This window comes from Cyclopterus lumpus, chromosome 24, assembly GCF_009769545.1.
Source record: "Cyclopterus lumpus isolate fCycLum1 chromosome 24, fCycLum1.pri, whole genome shotgun sequence".
NCBI classification, from domain to species: domain Eukaryota; kingdom Metazoa; phylum Chordata; class Actinopteri; order Perciformes; family Cyclopteridae; genus Cyclopterus; species Cyclopterus lumpus.
Window position 1 is genome coordinate 1,788,577 of NC_046989.1, and position 23,385 is coordinate 1,811,961.

At 43.0% G+C, this 23,385-nt stretch overlaps 1 protein-coding gene across 10 annotated transcripts in view; it reads left to right on the forward strand.

Moving 5' to 3' along the window:
- The first annotated feature begins 1,232 nt into the window (after nucleotides 1-1,232).
- The window catches only part of myo6a (myosin VIa), a 64,506-nt gene continuing 42,353 nt past the window's right edge, over nucleotides 1,233-23,385 (forward strand). For 8 of the 10 annotated variants that reach the window (XM_034527347.1, XM_034527346.1, XM_034527348.1 and 5 more), the window contains exons 1-12: nucleotides 1,236-1,455; nucleotides 10,566-10,686; nucleotides 13,005-13,074; nucleotides 13,333-13,406; nucleotides 14,810-14,939; nucleotides 15,884-15,989; nucleotides 16,593-16,648; nucleotides 17,176-17,273; nucleotides 17,363-17,527; nucleotides 18,114-18,194; nucleotides 21,020-21,200; nucleotides 21,443-21,587. In XM_034527347.1, coding sequence (XP_034383238.1) covers nucleotides 10,570-10,686; nucleotides 13,005-13,074; nucleotides 13,333-13,406; nucleotides 14,810-14,939; nucleotides 15,884-15,989; nucleotides 16,593-16,648; nucleotides 17,176-17,273; nucleotides 17,363-17,527; nucleotides 18,114-18,194; nucleotides 21,020-21,200; nucleotides 21,443-21,587 — 1,223 coding nt within the window. In that variant the 5' untranslated portion in view covers nucleotides 1,236-1,455; nucleotides 10,566-10,569. Of the gene's footprint in view, nucleotides 1,456-10,565; nucleotides 10,687-13,004; nucleotides 13,075-13,332; nucleotides 13,407-14,809; nucleotides 14,940-15,883; nucleotides 15,990-16,592; nucleotides 16,649-17,175; nucleotides 17,274-17,362; nucleotides 17,528-18,113; nucleotides 18,195-21,019; nucleotides 21,201-21,442; nucleotides 21,588-22,937; nucleotides 23,154-23,385 lie in introns of all 10 variants that reach the window. The other 2 variants (XM_034527355.1, XM_034527350.1) reach the window with 2 other exon arrangements.

Below are 23,385 nucleotides of genomic sequence, written 5' to 3' on the forward strand. Positions count from 1 at the left end.
ACCAGAACCAACACTACCACTTTAGTCCACAGGGGGCACCAGAACCAACACTACCACTTTAGTCCACAGGGGGCACCAGAACCACCACTACCACTTTAGTCCACAGGGGGCGCCATAACCACCACTACCACTTTAGCCCACAAGGGGCGCCAGAACCAACACTACTTTAGTCCACAGGGGGCATCAGAACCAACACTACCACTTTAGCACATTTCAACATAAATGCAAAATTAATTGTCTTAATGTATTAGTTATCCACCTGTAAAGTGACTGCTTAATACAGTAACACGTATCATTAATATGCAGGTCTGAGATCAGTGACAGAGCCGCAGACAGAGATTAGCACCATTGTTGTCGTCTTTGACGTTATCCTCCTTAATCCCCGACGTCCTGAAGGTATTACTGCTGACATGCCGACAGAGAGTGTGGAGCAGTGCAGATAATCATACAAATCATAAACTTGAAGTTTACGCAGAATATGACTTTTAAAGTGAAATCACAAGGAAATAATTCAGCAATAAAAACAAATAAACAGTTAAATAAGTTAAATATCTCAACAGCTGCTGGACGGATGGTCAGGATATTTGGTTGGGACGTTGATGGTCCCCAGAGGATGAATCTTCCTGACTTTGGTGATGCTGTCAAGTGTCCTCTAGCGCCACCAGCAGGACAAAGTTGTACTTTGTACTCTGAGATTCTTGAATGAAGAGTGCCTTACAAATAGAATGCATTATTATTATTTATTATTACTTAATAGCTGCAGAACCTGAAGTAACTGATTTGTTTACTTCAGAATCAGAATACTTTATTGATGAATTATGAATATGATTCCATAGATATAATAATAAATAATATAAAAACCTAAAATAAAAAATATATAATAAACTATAAAAATCATTTATTATTATATCTATTTGATTAATGAAATTATGTTTTAATCAATATTATTTAACCAGTGTCATTTTTATATTATTTATATATGTATACATGGTGTTTATATTATTATAATATATATCATATTTCAGTTTTTCTAATATTTATGACCCCAAGTATGAATATATACATATTATGAAAAGTACACTGTTGATCTTAAAATAGATAATAATATTAATAAATAACAGAAATACATATTATATAAAATACATGAATAACCCCTTTTTAACGCCGGGACAGCGCCCCCTACAGGGAGACTGCGCCTCTTCTCTTCTATCCGGCCCCGTGACGTCACGGGCCGGTTTTCCCAGGCTGGCTTGCGGGAGTCGGAGTCTTGCGGGGCGGGGAGAGTGTGGCCCAGGCTGCCGGAGCGGACACCGTATCATCCGGAGAACGACCCCCGAGCCCGGAGGGTGTGTGCGGGGAGGAGAAGAAGAAGAAGAAGAAGAAGAAGAACGACGACGACGTGCGCGTTGAGCCGGTCTCTCTCTGTCCGGGAGTGCACGCGCGTCCCCCACCGAGGTAAGGCACCGCGCGCGCCGCCGGACCTCCATTAAAACCGTCGTCAATTTAACCTTTTTCACGGAAGTGGACGGACGCGCGCGCGCATAGAAACGTAATTAAACCCACATTTTAAAGCTCCGCCGCTCGGCACGAACCCTCCGCCGTGTCCCGTTTCTCCGCGACGGCCGACCGGGGCGCTGCCGGCGCCGCTGCCGGCGGAGGCGCTCGCTCTGCGGGGCAGCGCCGGGCGTCACAGCCGGTGTTTAAAGCACAAGTCTGGTTCTGATTCGGGAGCGCGTCGCGTGGATTTAACGCGCACGCAGAATTCACGACGATCTCCTCTAGAAAAAAAAAGGTGATGAATCGCCGTGCGTGGCGTTTGCGCGTGCGCGTGCGACAGTCGGAGTTCAACGTTCTCAGGTCTTTTTTAAACGGGGGGGGGGGCACATATCGAGCTATAACGAGCGCGTTGTAGTTTTGTAAGGGGGGTGCCGCTGTGCAACAACACGGCATGAACCGATATGTCACATCTCACAACATGAGCATGGCTGCGGCCTGCACGCGCACACGCACACGCACGGGGGAAGAAGCAGAATCAATGGACATGTTTTGCATGAGAACAGCTGAGGCTGGTGGTGTGTTCGGGGCCTTTTGTGATCCCGTCTGGAGCTCCTGGGGAGTGTGTGTGTGTGTGTGTGTGTGTTTATTATTGTGTTGCATGATTGCATAAGAGCTCTCTGCGCTCATTGTGTTGTCTTTTTTTACCATTGTGTTTCTTTGTGGGTCATAAATGCAGTTTGAGATGTGTAACGCACATAGAAAGGGGGGATTCTTTTGGGGTGGAGGCCTCGCCGACTCCTGACGGGACTTTGACTCTTCCACATCCTCCTTTTTTTTTATGGCCCTTTTTATTGTCATAAAGTCACATTATGTCACGCGCACAATGGTGCTTATTGTAACCGGTCCTTCCCCCAAGTCCAGGACCTCCCCAGGGATCAAAGTCCTCTTCGGGGGAACAAGTGATCCTGAATGGCTGCATGTTGATTATTGAATTGGCCTCAGGGATGTGCACGTTACAGCGGCGGGGGTGAAAGTACTTCAGGAGTTAACAATTGTATTATTATTTTTGATTGTGCCACAGAGACGTGACTTCCTGAAAGAGCAGTCGGCACTCTGGGCTCGCGTCCAGGATGAGCTGCTCATGTGCACCCTCGGCCATTAAGGGCGCCACCGCGTACTCGGCGGTACGCCCCCGTGTACTTGTACTCTGATCAGAGACGGGAATTGTCGGGGAAACTAGTCGAGGAATTCCTGGAATATCCTGGAAGTTTACTCTGGATGTTAGTTTACTCCTGTTACATTAATCAACAGAATCTATAAATGTCACTTCCTGTTCACTTCCTGAAGTTCAGTCCAAGCTTCTCTGATTCGTCGTCACTTCCTGTTGAACCGAGGAGCTCAGAATTTATTAACACTATTAAACTATAAACGGTTCGTTTGTGACGAGATTTAAAACGAGACGCGTGGAATAAAACCTTTTAGTTGAACGAGGTATCGCCATTCCATGTCTACGATGCGTTCGATGGCGGGGTTTACAGCTCCTGGGTTTTAAATGAAAAGCTGCTGCTCGTCGACATCGTGTGAGACGAAGCGGCCGACGGCAGCGTCGCTTTCTCTCATGTGGTGATGACGGAGCGGCCGAGTTCAGACGTCTCCTGTTACGCACGCACGCGCACACACACGCACGCACGCACGCACGCATTCACACGCACAAACACACACACGCATGCACACACACGCACACACGCACGCATGCACACATGCACGCACACGCACACACACACGCACGCACCTACACACGCATTCACACGCACAAACACACACGCACGCACACACGCATGCACACACACGCACGCACACACTCATGCACGCGCACAAACACACGCACACACACGTATTCCTCTCTGTTCCTCTCGAGCCGCTTACGACTTCACATTTTAGTTTTGTCAGGAAACTACATACGCACAAACGCACACACACATGCACACACACGCATGCATGCACACACACGCACACACACGCATTCACACGCACAAACACACACACACACATGCACACACACACACTCACACACACACTCACACACACACTCACACACACACACACACTCACACACTCATACACACACACGCACTCACACACTCATACACACACACACACACTCATACACACACTCACACACACACTCACACACACACACACTCACACACACACTCACAAACACACACACACATGCACACACACGCACACACACGCATGCACACACACGCACACACACACACACGTATTCCTCTCTGTTCCTCTCGAGCCGCTTACGACTTCACATTTTAGTTTTGTCAGGAAACACAATCAAGTGAAGCCAAAGGGTGCAATATGAATATTATTAATACTCCCGTTTCCTAGAATTTGAGTCTAATTAAAGTGTTTGGTGATGTTTTATTTTGAGCGAGTTGACCTGTTTTTACAAACCCAAAGGCCTCCTGCTGGTGCGGCGCGAGGCCGCAGCAGTTGCATGCTGGGTAATACACCCGGTTGTGTTTGGGCTCGTCTGGAAGTGTTTTAGATGACGAGAGGATTCTGAGACGGTCCCTCCTCTGCCTCCGGCTGTGAGTTTCTATCGGGCTTTACTCTTTATTATATTTAGATATCTATTGATCGATCTATAGAGATTCTCTCACTACTTCCTGTGGCTTTTCTCCAGCAGGACTTTGACCCGGTTAATCTGCCTCGTTCTCTATTAAACATTAAAACGAGTTTGAAACTCGCTTCACGGCTCTGAACCTGTGGCGCTGCTGATTTTTAGAGGTTTTTGAGTCATTTTGAAGATTTCAAAAGACTGAATTACTGCTTATTATGTGAGGAAGTGACCTCATCGAGGGCATATTACCACGACCTCGGGGACAGGAAGCGTTACACCGTGGAAGAGAAACAAAGCTGCAAAGACGACCTTGACGTGACCTCCAGAAAGCGGTGACGCAGGTCGAAGTAAACTAATATTACTAATATTGATCATCAATAAAACACATCGGGAGCTTTTGCTTCTGCACGTTTTGAGAAGAGCCTGAACACGCGGATCTACTTCCTGTTTGTGAGGAACCGTGACCTTTGACCCCGTAAGCTGCGACCTCTTAGCCGCTCGTGACTCACTCTTTATGGGTGTTAGACTTCGGCTCCGGGGGGGGGGGGGGAGGGGGGGGGGGGTCAATCTTTAAACTTGGTTAGTTTTGTAAAACTTCAGCGAATTCCTCGGCTGAAATCATCAGAAACGAAGACGCGTGAACGGAACACAAAAATAATATTTTTTTTGAAAAAGGTGATTTTACAGTTGTAAAATTACGTTTATTCATCAAAGATGACGAAGTGTGGAATTTAAAATAATGAAAAATAACGAGAAATAAAACCATTTAAATCTTCCTTTTGGAGCAACAGCATGTTTGAACAGTCAACAGCGTACCGGCTGTGGGTGATGCATGCTGGGTAATGTTCATGTTAGGAGTCATAACAGAGACCAGACTGCTGTTGGATAAATACGTGAAGGGAGGAGGAGGAAGAAGAGAAGGAGGAAGAAGATAAGGAAGAGAAGGAGGAAGAAGATAAGAAGGAGGAGGAAGAAGAGAAGGAGGAGGAGTAAGAAGAGAAGGAGGAGGAAGAAGAGAAGAAGGAGGAGGAGGAAGATAAAGAAGGAGAAGGAAGAGGAGGAGGAAGAAGATAAGGAAGAGAAGGAGGAAGAAGATAAGAAGGAGGAGGAAGGAGGAGGAAGAGGAAGATAAGGAGGAGGAGGAAGATAAGAAGGAGGAAGAAGAGGAGGAGGAAAAAGAGGAAGGAAGAAGAGAAGGAAGAGGAAGGAAGAGGAGGAAGAAGAGGAAGAGAAGGAAGAGGAGGAGGAAGGAAGGAAGAGAAGGAAGAGAAGGAAGAGGAGGAGGAGGAAGGAAGAGGAGGAAGAGAAGGAGGGAGAAGGAAGAGGAGGAGGAGGAAGAAGAAGAGGAGGAGGAAGAGGAAGGAGGAAGATAATTATTATTATTATTGTCAGAAATGTTAAATTTTTTCATTTTCATGATACAATAAATACATAAATCTGTATTTATATCTTTGTATTTTTAATACAGTGAAAACATATATTTTTAATTCAACTTTTATATTAGTCATTCAGTTTATTTCATTCCCAAAATAATGACCGAATGCATTGAGATCAAATGGAAGTATCGGCCAATATATAATCAATATTCCATTCTGCAGTGGACAACATGACTTTATAAGAAGCTTGGACAGCTGTGACATTTCTGCTTTTTAGGATTTAAGTGTGTGTGTGTGTGTGTGTGTGTGTGTGTGTGTGTGTGTGTGTGTGTGTGTGTGTGTGTGTGTGTGTGTGTGTGTGTGTGTGTGTGTGTGTGTGTGTGTGTGTGTGTGTGTGTGTGTGTGTGTGTGTGTGTGTGTGTGTGTGTGTGTGTGTGTGTGTGTGTGTGTGTGTGTGTGTGTGTGTGTGTGTGTGTGTGTGTGTAAATAGAGTTGTAGAGTTGAAGGACAGACTTGTGTGTTTGTGGACGGTTGTTTGTTATTGTCAATCTGCCCTCAGGGTCCCTGAACACATCGCAGGCTCTCCACGTGACCCCGATGCTCTGCAACAATCAGCTGTCTGTCTGCACACACACACACACACACACACACACACACGCACACACACACCCCTCCTGTGTCTCTCAAACCCTCAAAGTAACATCTGCTGCAGCTCGACTTCTGAACTCATTTGGTTCTCCTGAGCTTTTAAAGGGTTTTCTCTTAAAGGGACAGTACACCCTCGACTCACTGTAAAGGAAGTTCTTTTTTAAAAACATTTTTTAAATGCATCACAAAGTGCTCTATAAATAATTGACGATGCAAAAAAAAAAAAAATCTTAAAAATTCTAAAATAAATGTGTCATGAATAAATGGTAGAATTGGAGCAAAATAAAATATGTATAAATACGTATGGCACCCGACATATCAGAAATAAATATATATAAAAATATATTGATTAAAAAAACAAGATTATGAAACGCTAGTTTTCCAATATTCTAATAAAATACTAATAATATTTCTCTGGCTGTTCAAACGGCTTGTAGCATTACAGCTAAAAATAGCTTAAACGTTCAAAGTTTAATGTTAACGATGCTCATAATCAATTAATCCTCTGAGGTCTTTGTGACACTAGAGGTCATAAATATTCATATATGTGTATATTTGTATATATATATTTTTTGTGGGGGGATATATATATATATATATATATATATATATCTATATCTATATATATCCCTGTCTTTAGTGTTTGGCTCATGATCTCATCCTTCCTGGTCTTCCTCACAGGTCTAGTTTTCAGTAATGTGTCTTTAAATAAAACAAAAGTGTCAGTGTGAAGTGAGTTTAACCAGAAATCCCAAAATACCACAAAGAGCAAAGAGAAGAGCGCCCAAAATAAACCTCCTCTGATCCAGCAGCCGGCTGAACGTCGTTCATATCGGTGACTCACTATTACTTCCCATTACTGTCCATTACTTTCTTTACTTCCCATTTTACTTTATTTACTTCCCTTTTTACTTTCTTTACTTTCCAAAGAAAGACAGAGAATACGGTTCTTCTCTGTGAAAGCTGAAGGTGGCTTCAGTTTGTTTGTTTTAAATGAAAGTAAAGATGTACTTTTGTCTTTGTAAGAACCCGTTCAGCAGCTCTGACCAGTACCTGCACTGGGAACCATCTGTTCAGCTCTCACCGTCGACGGGCACGGCGCTCCAGAGGAAGCCGACCGCTCGATGCCCGTCGGTGAGGCGCCGGGTTTCTAAATATCGAAGGGCGGCGGCTGCAAATACAGTGAAGCGCTTTTAGTTCAATGCTCTTAAAAAAATTTTTTTTTTAAAACGCTGCCGGCATCCGTTCAGCTGCAGTCGGCAAATTCATGGCCGAGGTTTTTATTTTAATTTTGTTTAATGTGATGTGCATAAAACAACTATTTGCATTTTATATGCTGGAAGAATTACACAAATCGGCAACATTAGTATTTTAATACTTTATTACAGACAGAATATTTGCATAATTCTTTATTGCTCACCAGTCTTCTATAGATAGAGGCGAATAAAACATTTATATTTATTTTAATGCAGTCATCTTTCATAATCTGAATCATGTCGGGACAACAGTTATGTAGAAACACCAGCTTTACCACATGAAGCATAGACTTCTATACAACCAGAGGAGTCGCCCCCTGGTGGTCAGGAGAGAGAATGCAGCTTTAACACATGAAGCATAGACTTCTATACAACCAGAGGAGTCGCCCCCTGGTGGTCAGGAGAGAGAATGCAGCTTTACCACATGAAGCATAGACTTCTATACAACCAGAGGAGTCGCCCCCTGGTGGTCAGGAGAGAGAATGCAGCTTTAACACATGAAGCATAGACTTCTATACAACCAGAGGAGTCGCCCCCTGGTGGTCAGGAGAGAGAATGCAGCTTTACCACATGAAGCATAGACTTCTATACAACCAGAGGAGTCGCCCCCTGGTGGTCAGGAGAGAGAATGCAGCTTTAACACATGAAGCATAGACTTCTATACAACCAGAGGAGTCGCCCCCTGGTGGTCAGGAGAGAGAATGCAGCTTTAACACATGAAGCATAGACTTCTATACAACCAGAGGAGTCGCCCCCTGGTGGTCAGGAGAGAGAATGCAGCTTTACCACATGAAGCATAGACTTCTATACAACCAGAGGAGTCGCCCCCTGGTGGTCAGGAGAGAGAATGCAGCTTCAACCCATGAAGCATAGACTTCTATACAACCAGAGGAGTCGCCCCCTGGTGGTCAGGAGAGAGAATGCAGCTTTACCACATGAAGCATAGACTTCTATACAACCAGAGGAGTCACCCCCTGAGATTCTTTATCTTCACCATCATGAACGTCGTGTTCAAGGTGACGGCGTTCGTCAGGAGGCAAAGCGGATAAGATATGGACCTCGTGTCCTCGGTTATTTATTTCTCAGAGCAGCTTCCTTGTGACTCCGACTTTATGACCGCGGGTCGGATACCGCTTGTACTCGCTTGACCTCCGCGCCGTCAGCCGTGAGAACTCTGACACGCGTCGCGTCGTCCTGCTTCCTTTGTGCTGCTGCTTTGCTCACGGGGAAGTTTTACAGCCCTGACGATGAGTTACCGGCAACCTTTGATCTGCATCCAGCCCGCCGGCCTTCAGGCCTTCGCTGAATTTTATGAACTGGCTAAATTCGCAAATACAATAAATGGTGTGATTTAAAAAAAACACTTAACGTGTCTGAAAACCGTTTAAAGTCGGTACTTTTTGTTTTTAAATGTCAAGACTTCACAATATCAAGGATACGTGATGCCGAAAGGAAATCAATAAAACCAGTACGAGCGTTTTGTCAGTTTCTCCCTCTGAACTTACACCTTTCCCACGATGTCTAATAATTGGACTTTTTTTATTTAATGTTGTAATTAAATGCGATGCAGGTTTTGTCCACTAGGAGCAACAGCGAGGCTCGTTTACGTGTTTCAATGGAGGTCGATGAGACATCAGGATGCTCGTTAGGAGACATCAGGATGCTCGTTAGGAGACATCAGGATGCTCGTTAGGAGACATCAGGATGCTCGTTAGGAGACATAAACGGTTGCTGCTGCTTGAACCCGCGACCTTTGACCCACGGGGCTCCGTCGTCTCCCACCAATAACAAGTCCATTAAACTCTCTGGTGCCCCTCGGACAGCGTAGAACACCCGAAGGGAGCGCCGCTCGGCCTCCGGGTGCAACACCCACTGAGCTCGAGGCCCGCTCGGCACAGGCTGAACTCTGGGTAATTATTGCGTAATTCCCGTAGAAACCTGGGTGCCGTTGTTGAGTTTGGCTGGAAGCCGAGAGAGAGAGAGAGAGAGAGAGAGAGAGAGAGAGAGAGAGAGAGAGAGAGAGAGAGAGAGAGAGAGAGAGAGAGAGAGAGAGAGAGAGAGAGAGAGAGAGAGAGAGAGAGAGAGAGAGAGAGAGAGAGAGAGAGAGAGAGAGAGAGAGAGAGAGAGAGAGAGAGAGAGAGAGAGAGGAGAGAGAGAGAGAGAGAGAGAGAGAGAGAGAGAGAGAGAGAGAGAGAGAGAGAGAGAGAGAGAGAGAGAGAGAGAGAGAGAGAGAGAGAGAGAGAGAGAGAGAGAGAGAGAGAGAGAGAGAGAGAGAGAGAGAGAGAGAGAGAGAGAGAGAGAGAGAGAGAGAGAGAGAGAGAGAGAGAGAGAGAGAGAGAGAGAGAGAGAGAGAGAGAGAGAGAGAGAGAGAGAGAGAGAGAGAGAGAGAGAGAGAGAGAGAGAGAGAGAGAGAGAGAGAGAGAGAGAGAGAGAGAGAGAGAGAGAGAGAGAGAGAGAGAGAGAGAGAGAGAGAGAGAGAGAGAGAGAGAGAGAGAGAGAGAGAGAGAGAGAGAGAGAGAGAGAGAGAGAGAGAGAGAGAGAGAGAGAGAGAGAGAGAGAGAGAGAGAGAGAGAGAGAGAGAGAGAGAGAGAGAGAGAGAGAGAGAGAGAGAGAGAGAGAGAGAGAGAGAGAGAGAGAGAGAGAGAGAGAGAGAGAGAGAGAGAGAGAGAGAGAGAGAGAGAGAGAGAGAGAGAGAGAGAGAGAGAGAGAGAGAGAGAGAGAGAGAGAGAGAGAGAGAGAGAGAGAGAGAGAGAGAGAGAGAGAGAGAGAGAGAGAGAGAGAGAGATATAGATATAGATATAGATAGATAGATAGATAGATAGATAGATAGATAGATAGATAGATAGATAGATAGATAGATAGATAGATAGATAGATAGATAGATAGATAGATAGATATGCATGCTGGGTGGAAACTGTGAGACACGACTTGGCTCATGAGCAGAGTCGGATGTCGTGAACCCGTTTCTTTGTCTTTCTGTTTGAAGAAGCACTAAAACACACGTTTCAGCCAAAGACACATCGTGTGTGTTCGGTCGGGTTCTTGATGGCTTCGGGTCCTAGTTTGGTCATTTTAGCTCAACGTATTTGAGTTCTACTGGTTGTAATATACATTCCATATATTCATAGTTGTATTATTAATGTGTTCCAGAGCGATGGAGGACGGGAAGCCGGTGTGGGCGCCCCACCCGGCGGACGGGTTCCAGCTGGGAACCATCGTGGACATCGGAGCCGACAGCCTCAGCATCGAACCTCTCAAACAGAAGGGAAAGGTGAGCGACCTCTGACCTCTGACCTTTGTCTGTGTCTGTGGCGTAATGAAGCAGCTCTTCACCACGACGCCCGAGCTTTTAATGTCCCCGAGAGCCCCGTCGGCGTGGCAACGCCGGGAAGCTCGGCGTACTTCTCCATAATCTTTTTTTTCCCAGAATGCCTCTGTGATTGAGAGATCGTCCTTGCTAATTGTGTCCTGCCATCCCATAAAACACAGGGGTTACATCTTCTTCTATAATATAGTTTTAATTATTTTTTTCAAGGATAAGCTTTGGAAATTAATAACAGATATTACATAATTAGAAAAAAAAACGAAAGTATAAAAAATTAATTAATTCCCCAAAAATTATTTTTAAAAAAAGAAACATTACAAAACTACGAGGAATTTTATCACTGATAAAGGTTGAAAATGATTTTTCTTTTTCTTTATTCACCCATTATTCATGCTTTGGTTGCGTTCGAGGACAGTCTGTGTCTCTGGGTTCCTCTCATAAGCTCTGGTTCTGCAGCCCGACTCTCGTCTGCCGGTCAGAACAAAGTCCGGTCTGTTGAACGCTGCCAGCGGCTGGCGATGCGTTCACTTGCTGGCAGAAATCCAGGCGCTGGACACGGAGCAGGATCCCCGTCGTTCAGTCTTTGTCACAGTGTTGGTGTCAGTTCAGGGATTATTATTATTACGTAATCTGTAGTCAAGATTATTGTGTGTATATCAATCGATAAAGTTTTATTTGAATAGCACCTTTTTTCAAGTGCTTTACAAATATTAATAAATAAATAAAAAAATACAACTCTGATAAAACTGTTAAGTCAAATTAGAGCGAATAAAATACACATGCATCCTAAAAGCTAAGCACCAAAACACACGTGACATGATGTAATAATCACAGATGTTTCTGTGGCCTCCTGAGAGCCGGAGAACAATCGCTGTTCCTCTCCTCCTCGCTGGGGATGAAAGGGTGAACAGTGTTTAGCTGCTCTGCTCCTCCTCCTCCTCCTCTTCCTCCTCCTCCTCTTTTCTCCTCACGCGGTGGAATCCGTCCAGTTTGGGCTGAGAATGCCGAGCACGGCGCCGCTGGAAAGAGCGAGGCGGGCGTACCGGAGGCCGTGCGGCGGCTCTCTAACGGGCGGATTAGAGGGAAGAGGCGTTAACGAGGCCTTCAGAAGGAGCGGTTCCTTTTGTTGTGTCACATCTAAATATCTCAATTCTGACGTCCATAAAAAGATCAGCGCGTGTTTTTAATGTAAATTCTTTCCATGAAAAGTAACTAAAGTTGTGGAATCCATGCAGCAACGTAAAGATACTAATAAACTAATAACAATAGAAAAACATTACAATGAGCTCCACTTTTAGCAACACTTTAATGCATCAATAATTATAATAATCCAGTAATATAATCTGTTATTTTGTATAGTGAGTACTTTTAGTTTTTGTATTTTTTATATTTTGCTGCTAATACTTGTACTTTATATATATATATATAATCATATATACATTTTTATTTATATATATATATATTATGATATATATATATATATTTTATATACATTGCTATTTATAAATGTATTTATATATATATATCTATCATAATATATATATATATATATATACTGTATACGTATAAATAAAAATGTATATAAAATATATATAATTATAATATCGAGAACCTCAGTCTGTTAATAATGCAGCATATATATAATGTTTGTTATAATGTATAATGTTTTTCACCAAAAGAGTTGACAGATTTTATTGTGTATATATATATATATGTATGTATGTGTGTATATATATATATATATATATATATATATATATATATATATATATATATATATATATGTGTGTGTGTGTGTGACAAGCTGCATTATAAACAGAATGATGAACTCTCTCTCTCTCTCTCTCTCTATATATATATATATATATATATATATATATATATATATATATATATATTTATTTATTTATTTATGATGATTGAGAACGTTATCATTTACCTTCAGCCAGTCCCCATTTTCACTGAGCGGAGCCTGAACACATCATAATGTAAATGAAGTGAACCTTCGCTGGTTCTCCGTTAGCGATGCTGCTAACGTTACTAGCTAACGGTACTAGCTAACATTACTAGCTCTCCTGTTGGTCTAAACACTGATTGGTTGTTTACAAAGTCACATGATGAGAGAGAAACATCATGATGTCATGATCTACTGATCACATGATCTACTGATCACATGATCTACTGATCTACTGATCACATGATCTACTGATCACATGATCTACTGGACATTGTCTGATCTTTTTGACGTGTTCCTCCTTCCTCAGACCTTTCTGGCCGCTGTGAACCAGGTGTTTCCCGCAGAGGACGACGTCAACAAGCATGTGGAGGACAACTGTAACAAGTTTAATTATTTTAATATTATTTTAATTATAATATGTCAAATACGGTCATCTCGACCCGTCGGCGGGTCAAAGGTCAAATACATATTTCTTTCAGCCTCATTTCTTAAAAACACGGCACATTTAAATCTGCACATTTATGGAGGAATAACTGATGTCATTGAACATTTATTGTCTAATGTTCATCTTTAGTTATTAACACGTGTGATGTTTTTATTGTTGAATGTGTTGTTATTATTATTGTGTGTCTCAGGTTCTCTGATGTACTTGAATGAAGCCACTCTGCTCAACAACGTGCGCGTGAGATACAGCAAAGACAAGATTTATGTGAGTTATTACATCAATAATAATAATAAATAAATACTTTTAAAAATCTTTATTAAAATATTAACTCTGAATCCTCTTAATCTATTTAAGTATTTCTGTCATGATAATTCTGAGGAACTTTACTCGGTGCACACTGACACCTGGTGGCTGGAGAGGGAACTGCATCATATCATTAATTAATTAATAAGTTATTCAGGTTATTTAACAAATAATTCAGATGGTTCACAACAGAAGAACAGATCATGTTGTAACACACAACGATCTCTTCTACTCCTTCTCTCTCTTCTTCATCCTCCATCTTTTATTTTGTCTTCATCTTCTCTTCCTCTTTTCCTTCTGTTTCTTTTTACTCTTTCTCTCTTTTTTCTTCTCTTTCTTCTTCTTCCTCTTCTGTTTCTTCTCCCTCTTTTTTTCTTCTGCTCTCTTCTCCTCCTCTTTTTTTGTCTTCTTTCCTCTCATCTTCTCCTCCTGACTCCCCCTCCCTTTCTTTCTTCTTCCTTTCCCTCTCCCTCTTCTTATCCTTGCCTGTTCTTCCTCTACCTCTCTCTCTGTCTCTTCCTCTTCTTTCCTCCTCCTCCTCTCCTCTCCTCCTCCTCCTCTCCTCCTCCTCCCCTCCTGTTTTCCTCCTCTTCCTCCTCCTCCTCCCCCCCTCCTCTCCTCCTCCTCCCCTCCTCCTCTCCTCCCCTCCTCCTCCTCCCCCTACTCCTCCTCCTCCTCCTCCTCCTCCTCTCCTCCTCCCCTACTCCTCCTCCTCCTCCTCCTCCTCCTTCCCTCCTCCTCCTCTTCCTCCTCCCCTCCTCCTCTCTCCTCTTCCTCCCCTCCTCTCCTCCCCTCCTCCTCTCCTCCTCCTCCTCCTCTCCTCCTCCTCCACCTCTCTTCCTCCTCTCCTCCTCCTCCTCTCCTCCTCTTCCTCCCCTCCTCCTCTCTCCCCCTCCTCCCCTCCTCCTCCTCTCCTCCTCCTCTCCCATCCTCCTCCTCCTCCTTCTCCTCTCCCCCTCCTCCTCTCCTCCTCCTCTCCCCCTCTCCTCTCCTCCTCCCTCTCCTCCTCCCCCTCTCCTCCTCCTCCTCCACCTCTCTTCCTCCCCTCCTCCTCTCCTCCTCCTCCTCTCCTCCTCTTCCTCCCCTCCTCCTCTCTCCCCCTCCTCCCCTCCTCCTCCCCTCCTCCTCCTCTCCTCCTCCTCTCCCATCCTCCTCCTCCTCCTTCTCCTCTCCTCCTCCTCCTCTCCCCCTCTCCTCTCCTCCTCCTCCTCCTCCTCCTCCTCCTCTCCTCCTCCTCCTCTCCTCCTCTTCCTCCCCTCCTCCCCTCCTCCTCCCCTCCTCCTCCCCTCCTCCTCCTCTCCTCCTCCTCTCCCATCCTCCCCCTCCTCCCCTCCTCCTCCTCTCCTCCTCTTCCTCCCCTCCAGACGTTTGTGGCCAACATCCTGATTGCAGTGAATCCGTACTATGACATCCCGAAGCTTTACAACCCAGAGACCATCAGCAAGTACCGAGGTCGTTCTCTGGGGACGCTGCCGCCGCACGTGTACGCCATCGGTGAGCCTCCTTCTTCATTCATCCATTCATTCATTCATCTATTCACTCATTCTTCTATTCATGTATTCATTCACTCATTAATCTATTCCGCCGCACGTGTACGCCATCGGTGAGCCTCTTCCTCATCCATTCATCCATTTATCCATTCATCTATTCATTTATTCATTCATCTATTCACTCATTCATCTATTCATTCACTCATTCATTCACTCATTCATCTATTCCGCCGCACGTGTACGCCATCGGTGAGCCTCTTCCTCATCCATTCATCCATTTATTCATTCATCTATTAATTTATTCATTCACTCATTAATCTATTCATTCATCCATTCATTATTCACTCATTAATTCATTCATCTATTCATTTATTTATTCACTCATTAATGCATTCATCTATTCATTCGTCCATTTATTAATTCACCTCGTGTATGTATGTATGTGTATATATATATATATATATATATATACACATACATACATACATACATAAGAATGTGTGTGTGTGTGTGTGTGTGTGTATATATATATATATACACCTGTACACCGTATATATATATATATATATATATACATATAAACGGTATACGTACTTATATTAAAACAAGTAAGATGAATTTATTTGTTTTATATTTCATATATATATTTTAGTAGATAAATATAAATATTTTGTATATAAATATATTTATATAAATATAAGCACAATCTTTTGCAAAGAACTGAATAGCTACTTTAGCAAACTCATCCAGACCTATAAACGTAATGATATTTTAGTTCAGAATTGTTTCTATATTATTGTTGTTGTCTTTTTAAATCCGATAAAAAAAGCAAATCAATCAGACAATTGATCCTCCAAACAAACACCGTTGTAGTTCCCCCTCCGTCCAGCAGGCGGCAGTCACAGCCCCTACCTGTGTGAGGTAACCTAACCCTGCTCCTGCTTCCAGCTGATAAGGCCTACCGGGACATGAAGGTGCTGAAGATGAGCCAGTCCATCATCGTCTCCGGGGAGTCCGGAGCCGGCAAGACCGAGAACACCAAGTTTGTGCTCAGGTGAGGACGCGTTGAACCAGGATCCCTCACTGGCTGTATGAGGGACTATTCATTACTGTACCTACCTGTACTTTACTGTACCTACCTGTACTCTACTGTACCTGTACTGTACCTACCTGTACTTTACTGTACCTACCTGTACTCTACTGTACCTGTACTGTACCTACCTGTACTTTACTGTACCTACCTGTACTCTACTGTACCTGTACTGTACCTACCTGTACTCTACTGTACCTGTACTGTACCTACCTGTACTGTACCTACCTGTACTTTACTGTACCTGTACTCTACTGTACCTGTACTGTACCTACCTGTACTTTACTGTACCTACCTGTACTTTACTGTACCTACCTGTACTTTACTGTACCTGTACTTTACTGTACCTGTACTGTACCTACCTGTACTTTACTGTACCTGTACTTTACTGTACCTGTACTGTACCTACCTGTACTTTACTGTACCTACCTGTACTTTACTGTACCTACCTGTACTTTACTGTACCTGTACTGTACCTACCTGTACTTTACTGTACCTACCTGTACTTTACTGTACCTGTACTGTACCTACCTGTACTGTACCTTACTTTACTTTCCTGTACTTCAGATACTTGACGAGCTCGTATGGAACCGGTCAGGACATCGATGAGAGGATAGTAGAAGGTCAGACTCTCTTCACATTGAGCTTTGAATCGATTGCCCCGTTTGTGTTTATTCATGTATTGTTCATGCATTGTTCATGTATTGTTCATGCATTGTTCATGTATTGTTCATGCATTGTTCATGCATTGTTCATGCATTGTTCATGTATCATGCATTGTTCATGTATCATGCATTGTTCATGTATTGTTTATGCATTGTTCATGTATTGTTCATGCATTGTTCATGCATTGTTCATGCATTGTTCATGTATCATGCATTGTTCATGCATTGTTCATGCATTGTTCATGTATCATGCATTGTTCATGTATCATGCATTGTTCATGCATTGTTCATGTATTGTTCATGCATTGTTCATGTATTGTTTATGCATTGTTCATGTATTGTTCATGCATTGTTCATGCATTGTTCATGTATTGTTTATGCATTGTTCATGTATTGTTTATGCATTGTTCATGTATTGTTTATGCATTGTTCATGCATTGTTCATGCATTGTTCATGTATTGTTTATGGTCCTCTCGCCCTGCAGCCAACCCGCTGCTCGAGGCGTTCGGGAACGCAAAAACCGTCCGGAACAACAACAGCAGCCGCTTCGGAAAGTTTGTGGAAATCCACTTCAACGAGAAGGTGAGAGAGAGAGAGACCCAACACCTCTACGACGTGTTGCTTCTTCTCTACTTGATTACCAGTGAAATGCCATATCTCTGTTTCCGCAGAACGCCGTCGTGGGCGGCTTCGTGTCGCACTACCTGCTGGAGAAGTCCAGGATCTGCCGACAGAGCAAAGAGGAGAGGAACTACCACATCTTCTACCGGCTGTCTGCCGGAGCGTCCGAGGACATCCGGCAGAAGTTCCACCTCAGCTCCCCGGACACGTTCAGGGTACGAGCTTCTTCTCCACAGTCTGGGTTCGACTGTCCAGGCTCCGCCCCTTTAACCTCTCAGGTCGCCTCCTCGGTGACACAATGTCCTCTAGGAGGCGAGGCCCTGAACCTAACAGGAAGTCGGCCATTTTGACTTTTTTAACGGCGACCAGCAGCCGGTGCTTTAACGGACTCCTCGAGATTTAACCCGATTGACCAGTTTTAATGTGGTTGTTTACAACCCTTTTCTGTATTTCACAGAACATAAACATGGAGAGTCTCCAGCAGCATTTCTATTGTCTAGAAAGACCTTTTTATATGATAAATATCGAACTTCTTTCTGCATGCTTCAGATGATGGATTTAGGTTCCTCTGAGTCTGTGAGGCTGAATGGATGAAAGCATCCAGCACAGAATGCCTCAAAGGCTTTGCCTGAAATGTCGTCCACAGTGCAGCTCATCTCTCTCTCTCTCTCTCTCTCTCTCTCTCTCTCTCTCTCTCTCTCTCTCTCTCTCTGTCTCTGTCTCTGTCTCTGTCTCTGTCTCTGTCTCTGTCTCTCTCTCTCTCTCTCTCTCTCTCTCTCTCTCTCTCTCTCTCTCTCTCAGTACCTGAACAGAGGATGCACTCGCTTCTTCGCCTCCAAAGACACGGACAAGCAGGTCCTGCAGAACCGCAAGAGCTCCGAGGTAACGTTGTCCTCCTGTTGAGTGGAGGTCGGGCTTGAAGCCAGCTTTCGTGTTAGTTTAGCTTTATTAATGTGGTTATTACTGTGGTTATTAATGTGGTTATTACTGTGGTTATTAATGTGGTTATTACTGTGGTCATTTCACAAGCCGAGTTGTTGTTCTGGGGTCCCGGTTGTGTATTTATGGTTATTAATATGTTATTACTGTATTATTACTATGGTGCTTTCAGAAGCCAAGTTGTTCACTCTGAGTATCTCCATCAAAGAGCCCCTTTAATGATTGATCAATATATTTAAAAACATCATTGTATTACGGTACTCGGTGTTCCAAGGGGCGTTATCTTTTATTAATCGTTTATAAAATGTCCCAAAATGAAGAGAAATGCCCTCGAAGCCGAGTCAAAAGCCGAGTTAAATCTATTTAATGAGAAATAATCAGTTGTTCTGTAACCTAGACCCCTGTCACATATGTGTGTGTGTATATATATATATATATGCTATAATTAGCAGCCCGTCTGATGCGGTGCATTAATAAGAGATCATCGTGTGAAATTAGCTCCTCCGGCGTTTGATTAATTATGCACAATATTCCATAACAGCGGCTGCATTTCCCTGCAGCGCAATATTATTAATTATTACACCCGTTAGGGGGAGAGATTATAGGGGAATAATATACTACTGAGATTTATGAATCCAATCATATAGATTTATAATTAAGTTCATAACTTTCTTTGGATCGTTGAGGATTCTCTCTCGTCGTATCTTTTTAATAATGCATGATTTTTCGTGTTAATTACTCTCATGCACATGGATATCCATGATTATGTTTCCCGTGTAGAGAGCGGCAGCATTTCTCCTTGAACCCGTGTTCTTGTGCACCGATTAATTTATTATGGATAATAAACTGTGACAAGAACGTGCTGCTTAAAGATGAAGAACATAATACAAGTTTGACAAGTATAACCTTAATAGAAGGTAATTTCATGAATATATGTACCATAATTCAACATGTGGCACAGTTTGTTTACTTAGTTTATCTTCGCAATAGTTACACAAATGTAAATACATCAATATACATAATAAGTATTTGATGTTTTTTTTTCACTCAAAGCATAAGGTGAAAAATGTTCAACCAAGCCCAATAAATAGCCTTCGACTAATTATTTGTCTTTTCGTACGTACTTCTAATAAACACCGTCTTGTAGCTTTATTTTGAAAATCATTTGTTGTTGTAGAAATGTTCTGAAATTTAAATCTTCAAAGTTGGGATGGAGGATAATGAAAGTGTTTTAATTTAGTTTAATGAAGTGCAGTATTTCATAAGCGACCAAAGTTCCTGTCTTCAAACATTGAAGCTGCATTACTTCATTCTGGCCACCAGGGGGCAGAAACAACCAGCGCACAGTAAATATAGATTTATATGAATTATAATCGGAGTCGGTGTCGGGTCGGTTTTCACATGCAGGACTTGTTGTGTTGTTGTTGACGAGCATAACAATAAACACAGTGAAAGACAATAAAAGATGGAAAAATATAAAAATACTGGGAAAAAAAAGAGAGAAATCTGCAATTAAATTATGATTTTTAATATATAAAAATAGTACGATATATCTGGTTTGAATTGGGCAAAAGTTCTCAGTGTATAAAGTTCAGTTGTGGAGGTTGAATAAACATTATTTTACCCTTTTTTTAAATCAAACGAGACCTCATTGGCCGAGACAATGAAACCAAAACATTCCTGATGCTCGTTAAATATATATCTTAAAATCTCTTTACATAAAAACTTAAAACCAGCCAAAGAAAACACTTCATAAAAGGACACGTTAATACGATTGACACTAAAATAGAATAAGTTATTAAATTCAAGCATAAAACGGCAGAGTAAGAACCATTTTGTTCCATCCATCCATCCATTTATACATCTATACATCCATTTATACATCCATACATCTATACATCCATTTATACATCCATTTATACATCTATACATCCATTTATACATCTATACATCCATTTATACATCTATACATCCATTTATACATCCATTTATACATCTATACATCCATTTATACATCCATTTATACATCCATTTATACATCTATACATCCATTTATACATCTATACATCCATTTATACATCTATACATCCATTTATACATTTATACATCCATTTATACATCTATACATCCATTTATACATCCATTTATACATCTATACATCCATTTCTACATCTATACATCCATTTATACATCCATACATCCATTTCTACATCCATACATCCATTTCTACATCCATACATCCATTTATACATCTATACATCCATTTATACATCTATACATCCATACATCCATTTATACATCTATACATCCATTTATACATCTATACATCCATTTATACATCTATACATCCATTTATACATCCATTTATACATCCATACATCCATTTATACATCCATACATCCATTTATACATCCATACATCCATTTATACATCTATACATCCATTTATACATCCATACATCCATTTCTACATCCATTTCTACATCCATTTCTACATCTATACATCCATTTCTACATCTATACATCCATTTATACATCTATACATCCATTTCTACATCCATTTCTACATCCATACATCCATTTCTACATCCATACATCCATTTATACATCTATACATCCATTTCTACATCCATACATCCATTTCTACATCCATTTCTACATCCATTTCTACATCCATTTCTACATCTATACATCCATTTATACATCCATCCATCCATCCGTCTTCTACCTATCGAAGGGTGAAGGTAACTCTGTACTCGTCCTCCTCAGCACCTGAAGTCGGGGCCCCTGAAGGACCCCCTGCTGGACGACCACGGAGACTTCAACAGGATGTCGGTGGCGATGAAGAAGATCGGCCTGGACGACACGGAGAAGCTGGACCTGTTCAGGGTGGTGGCCGGCGTGCTGCACCTCGGCAACATCGACTTCGAGGAGGCTGGAAGCACTTCAGGTGAGCTGGAGGAGACACCTGAGGAGCACACGCAGAACATCTAGAGGAGTAACGGGTTGTTATTCATCAGTATCCATGTGATCAGGAGAACGTGTGATCAGGAGAACGTGTGATCAGGAGAACGTGTGATATAGAGAGATATATATATATATATATATATATATATATATATATATATATATATATATATATATAATCTATCGTCTCATGGGCTCACGCCGGCCCTGCTCTGTGTCTTGCAGGCGGCTGCACCATCAAGAACCAGTCCAGCGAGGCGTTGGAGCACAGCGCCGAGCTGCTGGGCCTCGAGGAGGAGGACCTGAGGGTCAGCCTCACCTCCAGAGTCATGCTCACTACTGCAGGGGGCGCCAAAGGAACGGTCATCAAGTAGGAGCACACGCACACATGCAGATACACACAGAGATACACACAGATATACACACACACACTCACGATGGAAACACTGGGATTAGATATTCTGCTCGGTTCACTTCAGCACGTTTCCCTCTTGAAGGATTTCACTGTGACGTTGTTCTATTTGTTCTCTTTAATTTGAATTTGTACCGCTGCTGATTGTATTTGCACTTCAAAAGTCATAAAGTGGCGTTCATATATATATATATATCTATATATATATATATATCTATATCTATATCTCCACCTGCCGCCTGGTTGGGAACATCTTGACTAATATATTCTGCTAGCGGTGGGATGACAATAACGATTAAAATCTCAGTATTTGACCTTGTTGTTCCTCCTGAAGGGTCAGGAGTAAAACAACAACGATGACTTTAGTGACGGGATGAACTTTAAAACCAGGTGGACCCTTTGCGTCCAAACCCACAAATGAAGAGTCTCCAACCGGACCGGCTTAACGAGATAACGTTGTTCCATTTCAACGCCACGGGAGAGCTTCGGGTCTTAAAAGGAGCCTCTGGCTCTGAGTGGAGCAACAGACACCTGAACCCCCCCAGACGGGCGCTGCTATTTTCTGAAAGGTTCAATGCCGCTAATCCTCCGAGTGATGAAGATGATGAGACCGGAGACCAGCCTCGTACCACCAGGCAGTGATGAGAGAACCGTGTTCAAGAGGCCGCTGCACCGAGCTGCCGGCAGAGTGGAGTTCAGGGGAGGACAGAAATACAGGAATTATCGGCTGTAGATAAGTGGTGGAAAGTAACTGATGGCTAAACATTTGACTGATCAATACTTTTACTATTTTTACTCAAAGTGTTGAATGCACGACTTTCTTTCTCCCAACCTCCCCCTCCTCCTCCCTGGAGGGGGTGAACATGTTGGACGCCATTCTTTTCTTTCTTTTTTTCCGCTCCATCCCTTCAGCCATCTGCCGTCAGCAGAACGTCTGCCGCCTCCTTGTGCAAAGAGGATCTTTTGCTTTCTCAAAAAGGGTTTTTTTCTTTCTTTTTGGCTTAAATGGAGAGCATAAACAAGTTGGAAGCGATCGTTCCCATCAGCTTTTCATTCCTTCCACCATCTGCCACCAGCACAGAGTCTCTGGAAGAGCGGCGACCTCTCCGGCTCCAAAAGAAGCCCTTCGGCTGATCTCCGTCCACATCCAACCTGCTGCGTGTTGATTTAAACTGCAGCGTGGAGGATTTCAGAAGGAGCCATCCAACTGTTTTCTTCTTTTACGCGTGTTTGTGTTGGCACAAAACTCCTCCGTCAGTAATCCAACATCCAGAGGTGACCACTGTTTGTTTTGGCTTCTTTTAACAGAGAAGAAGCCCCCGGCGGTTGCTGTGGTTTTGTCTTCTGCCGGTACCGAGCGGTTAGTGGCGTACAGTACGGCGATGTGCAACGTCTGATCCGGGAGAGGAAACTGAACGCGGGACAGAGAGAGAGTAACCGACAGGCCGGCGCTCAGAGCCGGGGAGCAGCTTTTAATTCCTCTTCTGTGCGGATGAAAGAGAGGAGAAACAAACACTAGCGTGGGTGGGTTTCTGAAACGGAGGCGAGCGACTTGGCATTCAGACGGCGTGCGCTGGAGGCCGAGCTGCCGGCGAAACAATGGCAGGCTTTAGAGCCACGGGGTTCAGGCTGAATGCAGACGGCGACTTTAGTGTTTTATATATCCGACATCTTCATGTTGTCATTAACAAGGCAAGGACAATGTATGTGTGGAATATAGGAACAACTGGATGATCGGCTGCAGGCACAACCATGC